Raw genomic sequence first — 21960 nt, forward strand, 5'->3', positions numbered from 1 at the left:
TGAACTTGTGGTATTATGATATTCAAATGTGGCATTAACAAATTATAATAAGTGGAACATTACTACAAATAGAGGAGGAGGAATTTTGGGTCCTGGAGAGTGTGAGGAAACAATCTGAAATTGGTAATTTTCCTTCTCTAATGGGCAGATTTGTAAGAGAGCAGAGGGCAGTGCTTTCCCCTCCTGTACTGCTCCCAGTGCACATGAGAGAGGATCAGCAGCTCCTCACCATCCCTTGAACAACCTTCAGCCCCTCCTGGGGGTGAATCCTGCACTTACCAGAGCTGGCACTGCTCTCCTTGCACAACACTTTCTGCTCTTGGATGGAGAAACCCCCAAGTGCAGGGATGTGAGGGAGAGGGAGCTGCAGGAGCCATCCCTGATTTCATGGGTGTAAGAGAGAGGGGGTTTCAGCTTGCAGGCTCGTGCCTCCCTAATGCTGTCAGGCTCTTGCTGCTCATGGCCCATCTCTGCTGGCTGCTGGGCTGCCTGCCTCTGTGTTAATATCCATCCTGACATGAAAGAAATAGAGGGAAAAGCTCATTTTATTATTCCCCCTACTTCTTGTTTGAACCACCTGTACACCCTTTCCAGAGGCAGTCTGACAGTTCTGTGAGGGCTTTTCTTTGGGCCAGGCTCTCTCACTTCCTTGATGGATAATCTCAGTATGCAATCTGATAGCCTCTTCTAGGGTTGTGTTTGCTAAGTAGAACTGTGGAATTCAGCAAAAGAAAATTGTGTAGTTTTTGTTTGCCGGCTCTTTCACAGCACTGCCCTGTGGGGTTTGCCATGGTTCCAATACCCAGATCATGTCTGCCCCATGAAATTCCCAGATTGCACATGTCTCACTCACATGGGAAATCCAAACCCCCTTTAAGAGATTAGGGGTCACAGCAACAGTGTGTTCACCACTGGAAGAGTTAGTGAGGAACAGGATGAGAATGGCTCCTCAGTTCAAAAAGGGCACTGGCAAGTAAACCCGTAGATCTGTGTCTGTGGAAAAGACTCTGCACTTCTAGTCCTTGTTTCATTTCAGTTTTCAGGAATTCAGTTTGCAGGAATGCCATCTCCCCCTCCCTCCACCCCCACCTCCCTCCTGTATCTCTGCAGGTGCTGACAATACCTGTGCCAACACTGGGAAGCTTCCCAGTGCTAAGCATAGAAGCTGGGGATGTTACATTTGGGGATCATTTGCAGCTGCTTTGATTTATGTTTCTTCATTACTTTAATACCCTTAAAAAATTGATGTGGCAAAACACAGCTACTGTACTAAATGTGGTATTCAGAGGAGAGCCAAGTGTTTGCCTACCCAGACAAGATGGCACAGAGTGAAACAACTGCAGGTGTTCCAGACTCCCAAAGTTCTCATCCCTACAGCTGTTCTCTTTCTCCTCTTCACCCTTTCTTCTCCACTAAAACAGGTTTTTCTATTTTTATCTTTCTATTCTACATCTATTTTTGCATTTCTGCCCCGTCTTCCTCATGATTCAGGTGAGAGAGATGTTTTTCAAGTTCTTGTTGAGTTCACTTCCACTACATGAGGAGATGTTTTAATTCCTCTTATACAGTTCTGTGCAGTTGTGTAAATCAACACATACATCCACATCCCTTGGAAAGGAGTATTTCCAACTAAAACCTGGCTTTTACAGCTGTTTTGGCCTCCTCCCCCATCCAGCTGAATATCTGAACGATGGGGAGACAAGACTGGTTCTTTGCTGAGCCTCATTTCATGTCTCAGGGTGTCACAAACCTGGCAGAGCAGCATTGGTGCCAAATTGCTGAGTAAGAGGGCAGGAGCACTCAGGCCCAATGTAGTAAATGGATTGTGTTGGAGGGGTTAAGACCCACATCCCTGGAATGTGGCTCTGCCTCTCTTAGTGCCTCTGAAACACATCCGAGTAACCACAGAGAGCTCAGCCCTTGGAACAAGCACCGACTTCCCTCACGAGATGCAGCCCAGCCTAAAACAGGCAGAAATTAGTGGGAAGTGTGTTTTACATTCTAAATATAGCTTGTGCTGCTCTTCACAGGGGAAAGCAGCTTCGCAGTAGCTGGTTTTGAAGCACAACTGACTAATTGTTATTGAGCTAATCAGCATCCCTCACGCAGCATTCCTGATGGCACCAGGTTCTGCTGCTGGGGAAGCTCTGATCCTCCCACTGCTCCCTCCCAGACTCTGTCAGAAAATGGCCAGTAAACACTGAACATCCTTCTCTCATGCCACTTTTCCTTCATGCAAGGAGTGACTGCAGACATCTGCACATCGCCCTTTTTGGTCATTCCTGGGAGGTACCATCCTCACATTTCTTCTCTAAGTCTGTACTGCAGGAAAACCCCACTTTGCCTGTTCTGCTGATCAGTCTCACTGCTTTATCTGGTGACCTTCTGTTTGTTGTGTTGTGTTTGGCTTTAGAATCCACTAAACTATTGCTTATCTACTTGAAGGCAGTGGCTGCAGCTGAAGAAGCAGCAATCTCCATGTCACTGCAGGGATATAACTTCAATACAGTAAGGATGGTTTAGGTTAGGCATCAAAAAGAATAATATGAGAGTTGTTTTGTTCGTGTTCTATAATAGATATCCCTTTTTTGTTTATTTTTATTTTTAAAATATGGGTATTACACAAACCCCTATTTTAAGAGCTGTTGAAGTAGAAAGGTGCTGGCAGAGTTTGTGTGGGAATGGCAGCACAATCTGGAAAGAAGTCAGTGATTGAGATTACATGAAAATCTGCCCAGCAAGCTGATCCCAGTGTGACCCAGGAAGATGATGTCTGAGTCCTCTCCAAACCCTTTTAAGCCCTATTTTCCATGATTGTGTGTGCCAGGAATTACTGTGTAAACTTTGGAAGCTCAGGTGTGCAAGATTTCACCAGTTCAGCACACACTGAACTGAACACTGCTGTCCCTTGTTTTTAATCACTAGGTGGGGAAAATTACAGCTGATACTCAGAACATGCTGCAACCACCCCTCCATTGTAATGAGGAGACAGATTAGAGGATTTGGGGGCCTGGAGCTGTGTCTTTGTTCTGTGTTTATGCAGCACATTGTGCAATGAGATTCTCTAGCTCTAACACCAAAATGGCCTCTAGGTGCTAACACCAAAATGCAAACATATTGATTACTGGGGAAGAAAGGCAGGCATGTTCTCCCAGTCATGCTTTGAAGAACTTGGGGGAAACACTTGCTAGATAGAAAAGGATCAGTGGTCTTTACAAAACAGAAATTTGCTTGGGATTGTTTGGGATCAAGCTGATGGACAGAAAATCCTTCAGTCTCTTTCACTTCATTTTGGGCCTGAATCTTTACTTAAATGGCATGTGAGTATCAGGAAATCTTGTCCCAAACTTGTCTGTGAGTGTCCTGCCAGTGACACTGCCACTGCAGAAACAATCAGGAAACGAGCAGAGGAGAAATCCTCGGCTCCCAAGAAACTGGAGCAGATATAAGAGCAGTGAGGAATGCTTCACAAAACCAGTTATCAAGTTTGCCCAGTGAATCACAAGGATTTGTTGCCTACCTGTGCCACAGAGCACCGTGGTGATTGTCACTGGGAAAAGGAATAGTAGCTCCATATTGATGGAAAGCTCTGGGTGCCACACAGCCCAGAGAACAAATATCCCAAGTGAGAAAAGCTGAGGTGAACCTTCTGCAGAGCACAGAGCTCTGGAGCAGGGAGGCCACTGGGGATTTCAAGCACCTTCTCTTTAAAGGTTAGAAGCATTTGCAAGCTCAAATTGCCTGCAGTGAGAGCAGAGACTGCTCAGTGCAGCTGGGAAATGAGGGCAGTGATATGTTTAAATGTGGATTTAGATGTGTAACTTTATTTATGGGCTCGTTTTGACACTCTCACCACGTTTCTGGATAGATTTGTTGTCTTTACATGATCCTGCCAACAGCAGCCCAGCCCATATTTGTTGCTATTTGTTACTAATTACTACACAACCTGCTCAGTCTTTCTCCTTAGGTTTTGGCTGAGAGTGAGTTTCAAGGAGACAATCTCAAAGGTAAATTGAAATCAGATAAGAAAAGAAATGTTTACAAATATCTGCATGAGATTCCAAGGCAGGATACGTGCGCAGAATTCGACTTCATGAGTACACAGATGTTTTTCTCAGGGAAAGTGAAATGCTTTCCACCTGCCAAGAGCTGTGTTTGGACCCTCAGGGGTGTGTGTCGCTCCTGCTATAGTTGATAATGTCACTAACACCTAAAGCAGCGCGAGGTATGTAGCTCTAACCTTGCTTTTTATGTATTTGAGGTTTCAACAGCCGTGAAAAATCCCGAGCTCGGTAATCTTGAAGTGCATTCCTAGAAGATAAAAAGCCTTTTGAATTCACCTTTAAAATGCACTTGCTTTTATTGGCACAAGCTATCCATATATTCAGGGAATGGTTTGGGGTTGCAAACAGGTGGGGTCTTCAGGGATGTGTTTCCTTCTTTTTGAAGTATTTCACTTCACCTTTAATGGAACGAGTTCTTGCACAGAGCCACATCAAGCGTCAGCAGCACTCTTCTGCTGTCCCTCGCTGTCAACAAGAAATCTGTGCTTAGAGGAGGGGGACACATCAGCCTTTGAAAGTTGAACAGAGGGACAGACTCACAGGGCACAAAACCAAACAATTTGCATCTCGGGGAGGCTCTGGAGTAGTGAAGGGAAATTTTCTTTTTCCACACTTTTTTTTCGTTCCTCCCGTCAGATTTTCCTCCTCCGCAGCAGCAGAAATGCAGCTGCAGCAGCGAGTGTGTCGGTGCAGAGTTATCACTGGCAGGTTTTAACCACTGTGTTTCTTAGATGTGCTGCATGAAGGGGTTGAGGAAAAGCAGTGTTTTTCTGGCAGTGGGTTGTACACGCCGTCTCCTCTGATGGTCGCGTCTCAGAAGCGGTATTTGTTCCAGGCTGCCACATGGCATCCAAAGAAAAATGCTCTTGTAGATGTTGCTTCAGACCCAAGTGTTGAGAGCACTGTGAAGCTGTCAGCTCAGGACAGACGGTGTCACTCCTTAGAAAGGAAATACACTGCTAAAGGGACCATTTTCCTCTGTGATTGTAGACGTTCCTGTTTCCCTGAACGTATCATCCTGGCAGATCTCTGGGATGTGTTTTCATCTTTGCTTTTTGTGATCAGTTTGGCCTCATGCTATGGTTTGTGCTGTCAAATTCTCAAAATCTTGAGGTTTTTGGTCCTTAGCAGCGCTGCCTTGCACTGAGGGCATCCAGCCAAGCAATGAGCACAGAAGGCAGGGCAATAATTAGACAAGTGCACCCTTGTGACCAAGCTAGGGTTTACTGATGGTCACTGTCACCTCATGTATTCACCATCCAGCCAAAAAGAAAACAAAAAAACCCACAATAAATAAATAGTTTGAACCAGGCCCTGGGATAAAGGCTATTTTCAATTTTACCTTTCGCGTTTTAATTGTATAGCAATAATTTTGCAATAGAGTTGCCGATGGCAAACATGCAAAAGACATTAACTTTATTTATGTTTTGGATTATTAATGTGGCTGTTAAAATTCCTCCAGTTAGTTTTGATTGAATTGTTTTTTTGTGCGATTCTGTCGTTTAATGGAGCGGTAAATAAGAATTTCTGATAATGAGCCCAAGCATCTGTCACAACAACCTGGCGCTGGTTATTAACATTTCCATTAACGGCAGGGTGGGCAGTGATAATATGGAAACCACACAGTTAGAACAAAATAAATAGTTGGTGTCAGGCTGAGTGGGTGTTAATTACTTTTTTATTTTATAACTCTGGGGGGAGGGAGTATTGGTAGAAAAGTGTGACTTATGAAGGTCATTCTCTCTTAAGAAGGAAGTCTCCAGAGGAGCAGCTAACCGGCGCTATCCAGTGCAAGCAGTGAATATTTTATCGCTTCTATTTATGGCCCAGAAAGGGGCAGAGAGAAAAGAGACAACTTTCTCAGGGGGTCTGGCAGAAGGCTATGGCACTGTGAACACAGAGAAAGGAGAAGTGGAGCCTTTGTCCTGCCTTTCTCTGCCCACTTCTGCAGTTTGAGCAGGACACGCTTCAGCTCCTTTCCTGTGAACGGAACAGGAGCTGTTTTGTTGAAACCTGCTGGAGGCTCAGACAGCAGGTTGGGAGAACAGTGTGTCCTCAGTAGCTGCTGGGGAGGAAAATCCACCTGCACCAAGTGGGATCCTGACAAAGGAAGGGATGGAGTGACCCAGGTGCAAAGATTGGTTTTCTAGCACTGCACAATGCAAGCAAGAAATGCCATCAGGAGCCAAAGAGGGCCAGTGTGTGCATATGGAGGTGTAATCAAAGTGGAGCTAACAAAAAGCTGTACTAGCAAATTAAAAGTCATTCTGTCATACATAAAATAATAGTGCATTGATTAGCAGCTGTCTGGGTTTGGAGGTAATTTTAGGCAGTATTTTAGCCCAAAGTCTTGCTGCTGAGTGGTATTTGGGCTGATGGTGGCAGGGGATGCCTTGCTCACCAGGAGCAGTCGATTAGGAGCACCGTCCACTGCCAAAGGTGAGCCCCAAACTATCAGGGAACCAAGGCAAAATTTTCCTTTCTTTTTCAAAGCTGCTGGCAGGATTGAGTTGATTCAGTGTCTAAGGCAGCCTGTGTGGAGCAGAGCACAGCCACTTCCCGAGGCTCAGCTGCTCCTCACTCCTCTTGTGCCGAGACATCCCAATGACGCAGATACCCCGGGGCTGCCTCATTGCTGACTTGTGGCATAAACAGAGCCTGTCCTGGGTCCTCCTGCAAATGAAAAACCTGGCTGTGAGTTAATTCTGCTTGTCACTGTTAATTCTTCTGTCCTCCTTCCTCCCTAGCACCGGCGCTGGCCCCACAGAACATCCAAGTCCACTCGCTTTCTGCGAGCCAGCTGGAGCTCACCTGGGACCCTCCTCCTGCCGACAGCCAGAACGGGAACATCCAAGGCTACAAGGCAATCCTCCCATTTCTACTGTTTTCATTTATCTTGCTTGAAATTGCTATTTACTTGTGAGAGAGCTCTACAAAGTGCAGTCGCCCTCGCCGCATAAGGCAAATTAGAGCAGCGCTCAGGCTGCAGCAGGGAACAGCAGCAAGTCCCAAAACCAAAAGAAAGAGAATGAGATTGGGAGGGAGGAGGAGAGAAAAGGGAGAGTGTGTCATTATTTATGGAGAAGGAGAGCATGGGGGAAACAGGGGATGCAGATAAGGAGGCAGCTCCACTTATGCAGGCAACAGATCAGCTGCAAAATGCAGCACAGCTACACAAGAGCTGGGGGCAAGAAATGTATTGAAGAAAATTAACTGAGCTTTCCCTCCATCAAATGCTACAAGCCTTTAGGAAGAGCAGAACTTTCTCCCAACTGGAAGCCTGAGCCAGGTCAGATTTTGGAAGCGTTGCTTCATTTCCTTAACTTTAACAAAATTAAATCAGAGTATTAATTGTGTTTGGTTTGCGGGAGATGAGCACGTTGCAGAGACACGCTGCTCAGCATCTCCAGCATGAGAATGGACCCTCAGAGAGTGGGAATGGGCAAGTCTACAAACACTGGAGCTTGGCTTGGGTTCAGTGTCTGGCTCTGCCTCTCTCCATGAATTTAGATCCATAAGTGAAGGAAAGCCAAGCCTATGTGAATAGTCTGGCATCCCTTCTTGGCAGTAACAAGCATCCTTATATATCAATCCCTGTCCTTTCCCTTTTGTACGTATATAGATGGCTTCAGCAGCTTGGCTTGGAGAGCCAAGGTGGAGTCTTGCCTTGGCTTGTTCTCTCAGCTCTCTGGCTTGCTTTGGCCTGTTGTAATGCTCTCACTGCCAGGCCTGTCCAATAAGTAGGGCTGGCACCAATTTCCCGCTTGGAAACAACTTCTCTGAAGGCTAATTTTATAGCATCAGGGTAAAAATTATGTAATGGAAGAAGGGGGAAAAGCACCTCAAGGATCTTTAGGGGGAATCTTTGTTATCCTCTTCAGGAGGGCATTTTCCTGGCTGTGCTGTGAACACCAGTGGTGTGAGTGCTGTGTGGTGCAGAGGGGAGCTATGGACCATCAGGGTGTGTCAGGATGGCAGTGCTGACAGGCAGCTTGCATTGCAGGGAGTGTTTAAACTGACCTCTCCTCAGTGAACCCTGGCAGCTCATACCTGCTGTCATTAAGCCATATTCTTCAGCCTTTGCTCTATTTTTGAGTGATGTACTCAGCTATGTGGTCACTTGACTCAGAGGAATTTGCTAAGGAAAAGATTTGGCACATGCTGAAAAACCTGAGTATCCCAACTAAGGGAGGAGTCCAGGGCAGGACTACACTGTCTTTCTAGTTGTTTTGTAGCTGCAGTGGCCAAATATTTTCTAGGAGTAGGACATAGTACAACACATGACAGGATGAAGGGAATGCCCTCCAGTTGTGCCAGGGGAGGTTCCAATTAGATATTAGGAAAAATATCTTCACAGAAAGTTTGGTCAGCATGGGAGCAGGCTGCCCAGGGATGTGGTAGAATCACCGAGCCTTGAAGTGGTCCGAAGGCGAGTGGATGTGGGACTTGGGAACGCGGTTTAGTGGCAAACCCAGGGGTTGATGGTTGGACTCATGATCTTTGCAGACTTTTCCAACCTTAATTGTTGTAGTTCATTTGAGGGTTCCCGGGGAGTCCCCAAGGGCCCCCTAAGCTGTATTTGGCTGGTGGCAGCAGACCGGCAAGGAGACTCCACATGGCTGCTGAGGGTTTATTGGGGGTCCCAACCCCGGGAGCAGTGTGGTTTCTGAGGGAGAAGGAGGAAAGGGGAGAGAGGGAGAGCCTAGGGAGAAAAGGGCCAAGAAGATCTGCTTTCCCTGGCACAGCTTAACAGGGAGATTCAAAGTGGGCACAGAATAAGACTTGGGCCAGTGGTATTACAGATCCATGATACTTCAGGGGAGGATCACAGGCTTCGAATAAACCGTACATTTTCAAGGGGTGAGACAGAGCAAACCATTTAAATAAACTGTAAAACCACACTTAATAATGCTGGGATCCTGTCTCGCTGTCCCAACAGATCTATTACTGGGAAAGCGACACCCTGAACGACACGGAGAAGGTGAAGGTGCTTTTCCTGCCCGAGACTAACGTGCGGCTCAAGAACCTGACGAGCCACACGCGGTACCTGGTCTGCATCTCCGCCTTCAATGCGGCCGGGGACGGCCCCCGCAGCAGCCCCGCCACAGGCAGGACGCACCAGGCGGGTACGGGGCCGAGTCCTGCTCACCTGGGCACAGCCAGGGAAACGGGGCATGCAGCAGGGAACCGAGTCCTGCTCACCTGGGCACAGCCAGGGGAATGGGGCATGCAGCAGGGAACTGAGTCCTGCTCACAGCCAGGGGAATGGGGCATGCAGCAGGGAACTGAGTCCTGCTCACCTGGGCACAGCCAGGGAAACGGGGCATGCAGCAGGGAACTGAGTCCTGCTCACAGCCAGGGAAACGGGGCATGCAGCAGGGAACTGCTCTTTGGATTGGTAGGAAGAGTAGGCTTAGGTGAAGGTCTGCTAAGGAGAATGGAAGGGGGACTGGGGTTCAGATTGAGATTGCTAGTAGTAAGGCTGGTGTTGGGGTTGCGATAAGATTGAGGAGGATGTTGATGGTCGAATGGGTTCTTTGATAAATAGTTTTGCTCCATCTGCTAGAGGTTGTAGGAGCCCAAATGGATCAACAATGTTTGGGCCCTTTCAGCCTTGTATATAGCTTAGGATTTTGTGCTCTACTAGCGTGAGGGAGGCTACTGCAATTAAGATTGGGAGGGCATAGGAGAGGGCTATGATGAGGTCAGTTAAGAGAGGGTAGTTAGTCATGGGAGATGATTTGAGTTAAGCTGGGGAGAGGATTTGAACCTCTGAGTTAAAGGACTTTAAGACTTTTGCGTTTTCCGAGCTCTACCACACTAGCTGGTCTTTTCCTTGGATGTGGTGTGGTGTTATAGCCTTTTGTAACTTAGTTGTTTTCATTACTTAAGGCAAAGGCTTGCTTGTGGTATTGGCCTCACTATTCCTATCCTTTTGTACTGGGAAGAGTTCATCATAGGTAGAAACCGACCTGGATTGCTTGGTCTGAACTCAGAAGTCTTGAAAGTGGGGAAAAAATGTATAAAATAGGTGGAGTGTGAGGAAAGGGAGTGATAGAGCTGAAATGCAAACAGAGTGGCAGAAGGGCCAGTCCCTAAACTAAGCTGGTCCAGAAGGAAGCAGTCTGGCTTTGTTTCTGGTTTCTGCTGCCACACCTGGAAATCAGAAGGAGCTCATCTCTAGGGCCTGGAAGTTGCCCTGATGGTCCTGTGAAAGCAAAGCATTTCAGAATTCCTCCTTATTTTTTTTTTTTTTTAAGCTGGATCAGCAGCCTCCCAGTCAGGCTGAGCAGTCCCAGTGCTGGATGTGCTGGGAATGCTCTGGCACAGGGTGAAGGCAGTGCCCTTGGTGGTGGCTGTGAAGATGAGGTGGCTCCCATTGCACCCTTCTGAGAGCCCTTCCCTTCCGTGCCCTCTCTCCTTGTTTGCTCTGGAGGTTCAGTTTTGCAGCTGACTGACTGTATTTTTTGGACAGGCTGTGTTTGTGACTGATTACAGGACATTTGGATACAACTGACAAATCCCATTCTCAGCTTGTTTCCTTTAGATTTAGGCTGGGCAAATAAAGCAATGTTTTATAATATATATGTATGTTAGATTGAGTGCTGCTGCTGCAATTCAATCTGTGTGCAATCCTTTCAGCACCCAGTGCTCCCAGCTTCCTGGCCTTCTCTGAAATCACCTGCACAACCCTCAACGTGTCTTGGGGCGAGCCAACAGCAGCAAATGGAGTCCTGCAGGGTTATCGAGTTGTCTACGAGCCTCTGGCTCCTGTCCAGGGTAAGAAAGACCTCTGATCATACATATTCATGGCAAATGACACAATGGTGCTGCAGCACCTTTCATCTCTGCCCAATTTTCTACTTGCTCTCTGCTGTTTTCCAAGAGAAGCCAGGTGGCAAAGGGTAAATAAAACAATTCCACTTTTGCCAAAATGCTTCAGTGAGCCATAATATTGTGGAATATAGCTTTTGTCTTGTCTTCTCTCATTTTCTTGCACAAACTATAGTGTGTGTGATTTGAAAAGTCATTTTACAGCCTTCATTACCTGGTCTGGGCGAAGAGGAAGCTCAGCCTGAGAGTGCCTGATTGTCTCCACGCTTTGCCTTTGAAACTGCTGAGTAGGCTCCATCCCAGAATAGTTGTCAGGCACATTTGTGTTGTTTATCACATCATGTGTCACTTCTGTTATCACAGAGATTGCCCAGGCATCAGATGTGCTGGTCATCACTGCAGCACCTCTGCTGTGACAGGCAGGATAACGGGACAGAGATGTGGCTGTGTCTCTTCAGACAGAGTTTTCAGGCAGCATTTTCAACCCAGCACCAGAGTTCAGTGAAACCACAACAATGTGCAGGCCACAAACATTTCATTAATTTGCCAGAAAAGCAACAGAGAAGGATTTGGCAGTTTCTCTGAAAACAAATGTAAATTCATTCCAAAGGTGAATTAGAAAAGATGGCATAGTTTGTGGATGGGCTTATTAATATTTTTATATTCCTGGTAGATTGCCAATAGTTCAATAGGATGTCCAGCTTTGGCAGCATGACAGCAGGGAGAGTAATTTCAACCATTGCCAATCCATTTTAAACTCTTTTCCAAAGAAATAAGGATATCAATCACTTGTATTTGCTTCTCCTGTAAGGAATAATGATCTATGTTGCCTGAATATCCATGTCTCATGCACAGAGAAAGTTAAACTCAGGATTGAAAACACCAGAATAAAAGCACTGTCAGCCTTTATGGCTGGCAGGTCTCAGCACAAAGAGCTAATACAGGAAGCATTTCTAATTCTGACCAAGAAATGTGCACAGGGTATGAAGGAGGTTCAGGCTGGTCGGGCATTTCCTTCCTTTTCTTCATTCCTACAAAATGTTCAAGAATACATTTTTCCCCCCTAAAAATATGGAAGTGTCAGATCATGTTTTCTCTGCATGTATTTGACTTAACATCCTTCAGAGCCTTTGTTGTCTTTTCCTCTCTTCCCCACCTCTGCCTGTGCTGCCCCTGACTCCAGCTTGTCTTTCCTTCCCCTCTGGAGGATTTCTGATGTGATCAGGAAGGTTATGGAGGGCTCTTCCTCAGATGCAAAATATTTGCCTATATTTATTTTCCAGTCTTTGGCCACCATTTGCTCTTGTGCCAACATTTTTCTTTCAGCAAACATATTTATTCTCCTGCCATGGAAAAGAATCCCTTCCTTGATGCCATCATTTTCACAGATTCGCAAATATTCCAGGTTGGGAGGGACCCACATGAATCATCAAGTCCAGCTGAAGTAAATGGCCCATATGGGGCCAGAACCCAAATTCCTCCATGTGAGCACTGCAGACACCCACCTGGATGGGCTGGACCTTCTTTTGGAGCTTTTCTCATTCATATTTTAACTTTCCACCAGCTGAGCATCCTCCCATGGTGGCACCTTTTGCCTTCCCACTCACCAGCCACCCCTCACCTGCCCATTTTTCCAAGCTTTCCAGCAACAATCTGTTCTTTAGCACAGTCTTATCCCTGCTTGACCTTTTATTGTTTAAGCTTTACACTGTTATGTTTTACACAATAATAGACAACAAGATTGCCCCAGAGCCTTTTTCAACAGTTTTTTGGTTTGTTTTATTTTTTTTTTCCTTTTTGGAACACAGCTTGAAAATGACAAATGCCTCCTGATTTGTCTCAGAGAAATGAAATAGTTCACCTGTGGAAGGAGGGAGCACTTTTACTGCATCCTTGTTAGCCAAGGAAAGATTCCCTGAGTTATAAATTGTATCTTGAAGAAAACTTTGAACAGAAATTGCTTGGACATTACTCTTTATTTAAGTGATTAAAACTGAAAGTATCATCTTGATTTGCATAAAATTAGCATCTGGATTGAAAACCTCTTCCTTCTGCATTTTTTAGAAAGATAAATTAGCAAGCAGCCGTTTCTAGCAGGAAAAATCTTTTTTTACTTCCTATCCTACCTTCTTGGTTTGAAATGTGTCATGTACATATACAGACCCAAAAAAACCACCAGAAAGACTCTCTAAATTTGAAATTTTTATTATAAAATCTTTTATAAATCACACTCTTTCCATTGAATTGCTTCTGGAAAATTTCAGTGAAAGCCAGAATTTTTTGTTATCAAACCAGTCATTCCCCCTCTGTCCTTTGTGCAGCATTGAGAACCTAAAGGTGAAACTAGCTATGAACCTTGGTGAAGGGAACAACTCTGATTTTCACTGATCCCTAAGAAAAATTCTGTGAGAGTGAGAAGAATGGAACACAAGTCACAGCTCCAGCCTTGTTTAAGCTCTCAGTGCTTTGGTTGCATCCCCTGTTGCCATGGCATTTGGAGCCCCAAGGTCCTGGTGAGCTGCACATCCTTCACTCTGCATCCACATGGGGATGGTGGGTATGGCAGGATGAGATGAATGGAACACACCTGGCCCTTGTTCCTCCTCCAGACCGTGTTGGAGGTTATTTGGGGAAGCAGCAACAGAGAAATGCTTGCCTGCGAAGCAATCTGGAATGTGAACTCCTCTTCGTTTACCTCCTCCTTTTTTTCCCAGAATAATTACTGAGGTTACATGTAGTCTCTTGGTAATTTCCCAGATGTGTTGTAAGGTTTTTTCCTTGTCAGTACCCACTTATCAAGCTTAAACTCTAATTATACTTATCAGTGCTGAAAATTGCCTATTATCACTACTTAAACTCTCGCTAATTGTAAGAAATACTTTCTTAGCAAACTGTTAGATGATTTTACTTACCATCTAGATGTAATAAGCTCCACTTGATTTCTATTTTTTCATTGAAACTCCCTCTTGTTTTTTTACCTGTGTGGCTGCTCCAGGGGTGAGCAAGGTGGTGACAGTGGACATCAAGGGGAACTGGCAGCGCTGGCTGAAGGTGCGGGATCTCACCAAGGGCGTCACCTATTTATTCCGAGTGCAAGCCCGAACCATCGCCTACGGACCTGAACTGCAAGCCAACATCACAGCTGGGCCAGCAGAAGGTGAGGGAGGGCTATAAAAACAAATTACAGACCACAGATCACTTCTACAAACACAGGGCACCAGCAGGGAATGGTGAACTCAGGGCTTCACGTGAATTTGCAGTTCCGAGGAGAAGCTGAGTCACCGGACATGATTCAGTGCATTTCACAACTGCCCTGAAAAACATGTTTCCTTTTTTCCTGGAACCTAGAAGTTTCATGTGAATAAACAAAACACTGTAAATAAATCATAATGCAAACAGGCCAGCCAGGGATTTCCAAGCTGCAGTCTGACAGCACAGTGCATAATTCTGACTGCACTGCTCTGTAGTGGGAGGCAGAGCTGGAGTAGCCGCTGAAACCAGCAGAGGTTCCTGGATGCAAAACCAGAAAGAATTGACAATTGTTCTCTCCTGACACGTTGGTTTATGCAGAGAGAGAGATCTGTGGATTTCCTGCTGTGTCAAGAGCAGCTGCAGGGCAGCGTTCCCCGCCTGGTTCGGTGCCTGTACCCAGAGCTGGTTTTCTTATTTGATCAGTGACTTTGATAAACAGATAATCCAACAAGGTAAATGCCCTCCAATGATACCAGCCTGTCAGATAAGTCACAGAGCATCAGTGCAGTGGCCACAGCTCTGTTTGTTTCCCACTTCCAGTCTAACTCTCACATCACACCACAGACCAAGTGTAGATCAGGAATCCTTTCTAACATGGCCATGGCATCTTCCCAAGCCAGTGGGCAGTGCCTGTCCCCATGAATCTCTCCATGAACCTCACAGGCTGGTTTCACCTCTGAAATGAGAACTAGCAGCAGCAATGGGTAAAATGAGAGTCCTTTTTCTCTTGCCTTCTTAACACAGAAGGTGTAACCTCCCCCTTATTCTTGGGGTTAATCCCTATAGAGCCGCTTTGATCATCCTAGTGGGTCCCTTCCAACTCAGAATATTTTGTGATCCTATGACCTGTAAACCCCATTGAAATGTAATTGCTGGTACTGGAGCTAGTGAAAAAATCAGGTCAGTAGCCCATAGAGCTGGTTTATGTTGCATATTTATTGACCAACACTGCAAGATAATTTTTTCCCTCTCTCAGCAGAAGCAATTCATGCTGCAGTTTAATGCCACCTTCATTTGCTGCTCTCTTTTCCTCCTTCAGGGTCTCCAGGCTCCCCTCAGGAAATCGTGGTGACAAAATCTTCTTCTGGGCTGACACTGCAATGGACTGAGGGAGATTCAGGAGAAAAACCCACAACTGGCTACATTATAGAGGCACGACCCTCAGGTGAGCCCCAGGAAATGCAGGGGTTTGATGTCATCAGTTCTCCTCCTTCAGCCCCTGCTAAAGTGGAGAGGTTGTTTGTCATCCCAGTAAGGGAATGGCATTTTGTGAGAGGATGTGTTTCCAGCCAGTATTAAGATGTTACTGGTTTATTATGTAGTTTAGCATATTTTCTCCTCTTTAGGAGTAGTCACAGAAAATTACCCCGACTGCTCTAGCTTTCACTGTGCTACATCACTGGAAAATCATCCAACAGATGAACTAATATAGTTAATAATTAAAACTCATTTAAATGCTTACAGCATCTTTCAGGAGCAAGGACTAATAAGTATTTGTGAGCTGTATTTTGAGGACCACAGATAGAAATCTGTCTCCTTCTGCAGCAGAGCACAGCAGCTAATTACTGTTTTAATGTTAATAATAGGGCCAGGGCTTCAGCAGCACATACACATTTCTTCCCCCATTTGTTCTGCAGGGAGAGCACTGAGGCAGGGAGGAGGAATCCCCCATCACCACAGTTTTTCTTGGTGCTTTCCCAGAGCTCCTTTGCTTCTGGGATTTGCATCTCAGTGAAGCTGCTCTCTGCTTTTTCTCAGAATGTTTCCCCACTTGGACAAGGTAATTTTAAAAGTCAGTGTGTGCTCCAGCCTGAGCGCAGCTTGGTCCCCCTTGCAAATTCAAAAAGCACAGATTTCCTGGGAACTAAGTGATTAAGGAAAGCCAGTGAGTGCTGCCAGGCCTCTGTGTAATCTCCCTTGATAACTTCCCTCCACTCTGACAGGGGATGTTGATAACCACTCTCTGGGTACAGTTTCCAGCTGGTGGTACCTCCACCAGCTCCTTGTTCCACGCAGGCCGTGTTTGACTGTCGCCAAGTCAAAAGCTTTGCTGAAGTCAGGATATATGATGTCTGCTCTTTCCCCTCTATTGACAAGGTCTGCTACTCTGTCACAGAACAAAATTAGACATGATCTATACTTGACATAACCATCTTGGCTGCTGGTTGTTCCTTTTTCACTTCTAGGTGCTTGCATATTGCTTGATTATATATTGATTAAGTGAATGCTTATCTGTTTGATTATCTAGAAGCTTGTTTGTGTCTTGAATGTGAGGTTGCATTTAAAACCAATGATTTTACTTGTATTTAACCAGACCAGTAAGAAAATTAGAGGTCATCTCTGAAGATGCAGATTTTCATACCTGCATCTGATAGAATTTGCTCTGTAGTGAGGCTCTTCTCTGATCCTAAAAATTCTTTCTTATTTCTGTCATTTAACTTGACAATTGCTTTCAAAATAAAAGCAAAGGAAATACATACCTTCTCAAAGCACTGGGGTTTCCCAGAGTGATCAAGTTTGCTTTCAATTAGTGGAATGACACTGCTGTGCTTCTATTTCACCTACATCAGCTTTTTGAGTTCTGTGCTTATTTCGTCAAGGGTAAAAAATATTTTCTTATTTGAACAGCATCGTTAGCAAGTTAAACCAAACCTGTTCATTTAAAATCACTTACCAGTTTACATTTCCCCCAGCCAGGTTTTCTGTGAGTCATAGTATTTTAGGGGGAGACCTGCAGCCCATGTACAGATTGTCTGCATTGGAAATCCAGCCTGTGCGAGTGGTGGCATTGGGAACTCATCCCCTCGACTCCCCGTTGGATGTGAACAAACATTTCACAGCTCATGGCTGAGGATGTAGGATTTGGGGCCCACTCCTTTTGAGTAGGAAGAAAATAGTCCCTCCAAGGCAGGTCTGAGCTGCATTAACCCTGGGTCACTTCTGCTGGCCCCACTCCACTGATCCTGGAAATGCACACAAGAGGTCTTATTCTCCCCCTCTTGCAACCTGACTGTTGAGGCATTTAATTCCTCTTCAGATTATTTTAATCCTATTCATGCTGCTGTAGCAAATGAACTAGGCATTTGTATGCTGGATTCTCATCCTTGGTTCTGGTTGCAGCTGTAGGAAGCGTGAAATGTGATCCAGGAGAGGAGACAGACTAATTGGAAGATTTGCTTATTCCACCCAAGCCTCGGCTTCCTCTCTGTGCTGCTTTTCTTCCTCATCTCTGCACACAAGAGTCTGAAATCTGAATTACGAGCTTAACAAAAGCAGGAGCTAATTCTTCCTCTCAGGGCTGGTCATTCAGAGCAGCTCCTGCTTTACTATCATTGTAAGAAATTGCTTTTGCATGTTAATTTGTACAGGCAGTAGAGTGCAGATTGGAACAACCTTTGTTTTTAAGGAGGAGTTGTTCCAAGAGAAGAGCAGTTGACTTGTGTTCTTCCCATAAAATGAAGAAAGGAAAAGATATTTATCCTTCTGAGGTCAAAAAAGGGGGCGTTGAGCAGACAGATGAAAAGCTTTAGCTTGTTGCCAATATTTAAATGCAATACCACTACCTTAGTGTTTCACATCTCAAGTGTCGTCTGTTATAGGCCTCATTACCCCAAACGTTAAATGCTGTATCATCTCATTTTCCCTGCTGTAGCTCCCTGCCAAGACTCTTCCATCAGAGTAGGAGGATGGCTTTCTGTCAGAAATGGCAAACCCTACTCCTTTTTGTCACTTCCCTTTGAATTTTTCGGAGCCCTGCTGTGTCTCCCAGGGCTCCTCTGCCCTGCTGGGTTTAGCAATGGTGGCAGCAGGCAGCTGAGGCTGCTCATTTGATTTCCCTGTTCTCTGCTGGCTTTATGGAAGGTGACCAGGCTCAGTACCTCCTCTGCATTTTGAGTACACTCACACACAGGGATGAAGCAGGCAAGCCAATTTTTTTTTCTGAGTGATCTGTGCTAGAGGAAGACATTACAGAAACAGAAAAGTTTTTCTTTTCCTTCAACTTCTCTGTCCTTAGAGAAATGGATTCCAGTTTAGCTCCCTGTGCATTACAAGAAATGCAATTAAGCAGGCTCTGTCTCTGCCACTGTAAGTGCTCCCCAGACATCAGCTGGGCTGGCTGAGGAATGGGGAATAGATTGTGCCCTCAGCTTTTATATACAGAGCAAAAGACAAATGGCATAGTGATGTTAAGGAGAAGCTGGCTTCACCCCTCTTTTCCCAGCTCCAGGTCCCACCCAAAGGTTCCTGTCACTGTGCTTTAGTGGTGGGCATGTGGCCTGTGCATTCCCAGCAGCCTCACCCAGAGCTGCCTTCCCAGTGACCCCCGTCTGCCAGGGAGGTGTTTGTGAAACACCCTGGGCATCCACAGGCCAGGAGAGCCCCTGGATGTGGAGCTGCCCCATGAGACATCCATCCATGATCAGCTTGTGCAGAGCAGCTGTGCAGGTGTTGGATCCATCTGCCCCACAGAACCATTTAGATTGGAAAAGACCCTTAAGGTCATCAAGTCCAACCATAAACCAAAGTCTGCCATGTCCCCCACTAAACCATGTCCATAAGTGACACATTTTCCTGGCTTCTGTCACCTCAGAAAGAGCCTCCCTGACCCAGGACAAGTAGAGGGAGATTTCTTTTTCTGCTTCTTCTCCCCACCACAATTTTGGGCTTAGTGTGCTTTTGCCAAGCAGGGGATGATGTCAGGCAACTGGGAGGAAATTGCATCTAAATGGAATGGTCTAGATTGGAAGGCACCTTAAAGATCAGCCAGTTCCACCCTCCTGCCATGGGCCGGGACACTTGCTATTGGACCTGGTGGCTCCAAGCCCCATCCAGTCTGGCCTTGGACACTTTCAGGGGATGGGGAAGCCACAGCTTCTCTGTACAGCCTGTACCAGGGCCTCCCCACCATCACAGGGAGGAATTTCTCCCCGATATCCCATCTATCCCTGTCCTCTGGCAGTTTGAAGCCATTCCCACTTGTCCTGTCACTCCATGCCCTTGTAAAAAGTCTCTCTCCAGCTTTCAAGATGATGAGTTCCAAGAAGGCAACAGACATTTAGGGAAAGAACCCATCTACTTGGAGCGGGAATTGTCTACTTCATAAATGCTGGGCTCTGCTTCCCACGCCCTGAGGGCAGCTCTCACTTGAGTTTCCTTTCTGGTGCCTTGAGTAGTGTTTTTCTGTTTTCTTCCTTTTCTATTTATTTTTAACCAAATGAGGGAGCGCAGTGTCAGACATGGACAGGAACCAGCATAAGTCAGTAAATTCAAAGTGAAGGGTGCAGCTGCATCCCCGGCATCTGCCATGGGGCCTTTTTCGCTTCTGCTGCCGAGCGACACACCGGGGCTGACAGTTTGTCAGCCTTCACTTCCCATTCTTGTCCTTCCACTGCTTTGCATGATAATCCAGCCCTTTGCCTCTGACAAACACACAGCCCCGTTTTAATTGTGTCCTCTGTAGGAGGATCACCAGTGGCTTTCAGCGGGCCTTAACTCTCAGCAGCTTCTCCCCTCATAAACCTTCTAATGTGTAATTAGGAGGGAGCTTTATGGCCCAGTTCTCCTGCTCTGAGTGGGGATGGCTGGTGTTTAAAATAACTGACAGCTCTCTATGTCTTGGGTTGTCAGTGGCTGGATTTAGTGGAGCTGGGAGCCTCCCTTGCTGAGTGACAGCTTTATTTAGCATGGAGACCCTGATTAATGGCCTGTGATGCCGGGCTGGCCCACGGGAGCAGAGCAGCTCCTCTCCAATGTGGGTTGGACACAGCATTAGGGCAGAGGTGGCTTCACCTTCCCCTGGCACTCAGATCCTCTCCCCGTGCCTGAACCTCAGGCTCAGATGGGACAGAGGCATCGAGGCTGGGAGGTGAAGAGCAAATCTCCCATCAGCAGGAGTTAGGATGAGGCAGGGCTGGGGAAAACTGACAGAAACAAGGAGCAAAGGAAAATCTTTCTTGTTTGAGGAGTGCTTGCTTTTGCATCACATGTTTAAAGAGGCTGAGTTCCCAGTGAAAGGCCGTGGGGAGTGAAGATGGGGACTGATGTGACTGAAAAGAAAAAGCAAAGCAGCCTCCCTGGGGATGTCCCTCTGAGCCCTGCACCTGAGCCCTGTTTAGTGTTGCAAATTTGCTCTTCCCGGTGGTTTCAAAGAGTTAATACCCAGCTGATGTCCCAGCCATGGCATGTGCACCTTTCCTCCCTAGACTGAGCAGAAAATGCTGTGTATGGTGCACTAATGATCTTCCACTGAACTGAAAGGCCAGTCTTTGCTGTCACGGGTGACCTTCTAATGAATTCTCTTTCAGCTGAGCTTCTAACATTTACAGCATACCTGGTTTTGAGGTTTTGAGGATGGAGGGAGAGGTGCACTGAAGGAATTCACAAGTGTGTGTTCAATATTTAATCTCAAAGTTGACTACTGGAATAAAGGGATTTTTTAGTTTGGATATATCTGATTGTGATCATTGTTTACAAAGAGGGGTCTGGATGTTCCAGATGGATATAAGATAAATTAATTGAGGCTCTGGAATTAAAAATCTTGCTGGCCAGGGCTAGGGAAGCCACAGGCTATGCTGTGCTTAGGGTCAGCAGTAGGGAAGATGTAGGACATCTGTCCACTGTAGCTGCATCAGCACCTCTCTGGAACCCAGGGATAATGAGCTGGGTCCCATTTTAGAATCATTAAGGTTGGAAAAGACCTTCAGAGTCATTGAGTCCAACCATTAACTCAGCACTGACAGACCTACCCCAAGGAAAAAAACAAAGTTTTGACAAAGATTCTTTCAGGGAATGAAAGGGAGATGGGTCAGTGACTACATGGCCACCAGCCAGAGCATCTCTGAGTCCCTGTGAGACAGAAATGTCTCTGAAGAAACATCCACCAGCATCCTTTGCTGCCCCACACCATCACCACCATGGCCAAGGGGATGGAGAGGAGGAAATGCAATGCTGAACTCTCAGGGGTGATTTTCCCAACTTACTGCAAGCTTCACAAAGCACTTAAATATACACTTCTTGGTCTGTTGGGTTTTCTGCACTGTGCACCCTGATAGGTTTGAGAAAATGAGTGAGAAAGTGTATGTCTGAACAGTTGTGTTTGTTGTAATGAGTGCTGAACATTCACTTTTATTGTTGCTTTTTCTTCCCCTATTTAAGTGGCTTTGAATGCAAACAAATTGCTTTTCAGACAATTCACAATGGGCTCAAATTCTCTTATTGCTGTTTACAAATGTGTTTATGAAAGCTTAGGCAATTCTAGCAAATATGGCAATATTTTATAGTCGTGAGATGCATCTTCTGAGTATTGGTGGCTGCAACAATCCAACTTTGAAAATGCATCCCTCACTCCACCCTCTTCAGAGAAACTAAATCCCAAACTCTTGTTTTTATTACATTGTAACTTTATGTGGTAAAATAATCTCAGCTTCTATTGCCCTGTAAAAGGGAAGTCAATATTTTATCTCTTGTTTTACAGCCATTGTAATACCCAGCTAATACATAACAATGGTACATTATGATAACTTCATTATAGTCTGATCATGCTGGTGAATAATGTATTGGTCCGAGTTTTAAGCGTGGCAGGAAAATTACCTATTTTTATTGTTCTTTGGTGTTTCTCAAATGCAGCTGGAACAATAACAATGCAAGCCTGCTTTTTGCATCTGCTGAGACTGCCAATCCTCCTGACCAGCAAAGCTGTACTTTGGGGCTGTTACTCATTGTGTGTGTCACCAGACGTGCAGCGCGGTGCAAATCACCCAGCCAATATTTACTGGTGCCAAAGCTAAAACGTTCGCATGGAAATGCACCT

General features: G+C 45.8%; 1 protein-coding gene across 1 annotated transcript in view; it reads left to right on the forward strand.

The window, feature by feature from the left end:
- Positions 1 to 21960, forward strand: part of SDK1 (sidekick cell adhesion molecule 1) — a 382632-nt gene that overhangs the window by 346542 nt on the left and 14130 nt on the right. The window contains exons 36-40 of the mRNA XM_054270739.1: positions 6812 to 6927; positions 9004 to 9190; positions 10707 to 10844; positions 13894 to 14055; positions 15190 to 15315. Of these exons, the coding sequence (XP_054126714.1) occupies positions 6812 to 6927; positions 9004 to 9190; positions 10707 to 10844; positions 13894 to 14055; positions 15190 to 15315 (729 nt within the window). The remainder of the gene's footprint in view (positions 1 to 6811; positions 6928 to 9003; positions 9191 to 10706; positions 10845 to 13893; positions 14056 to 15189; positions 15316 to 21960) is intronic.

This window comes from Melozone crissalis, unplaced genomic scaffold (assembly GCF_028551555.1).
Source record: "Melozone crissalis strain CALT ecotype California unplaced genomic scaffold, PUWL_Pcris_2 ptg000012l_1, whole genome shotgun sequence".
NCBI lineage: Eukaryota > Metazoa > Chordata > Aves > Passeriformes > Passerellidae > Melozone > Melozone crissalis.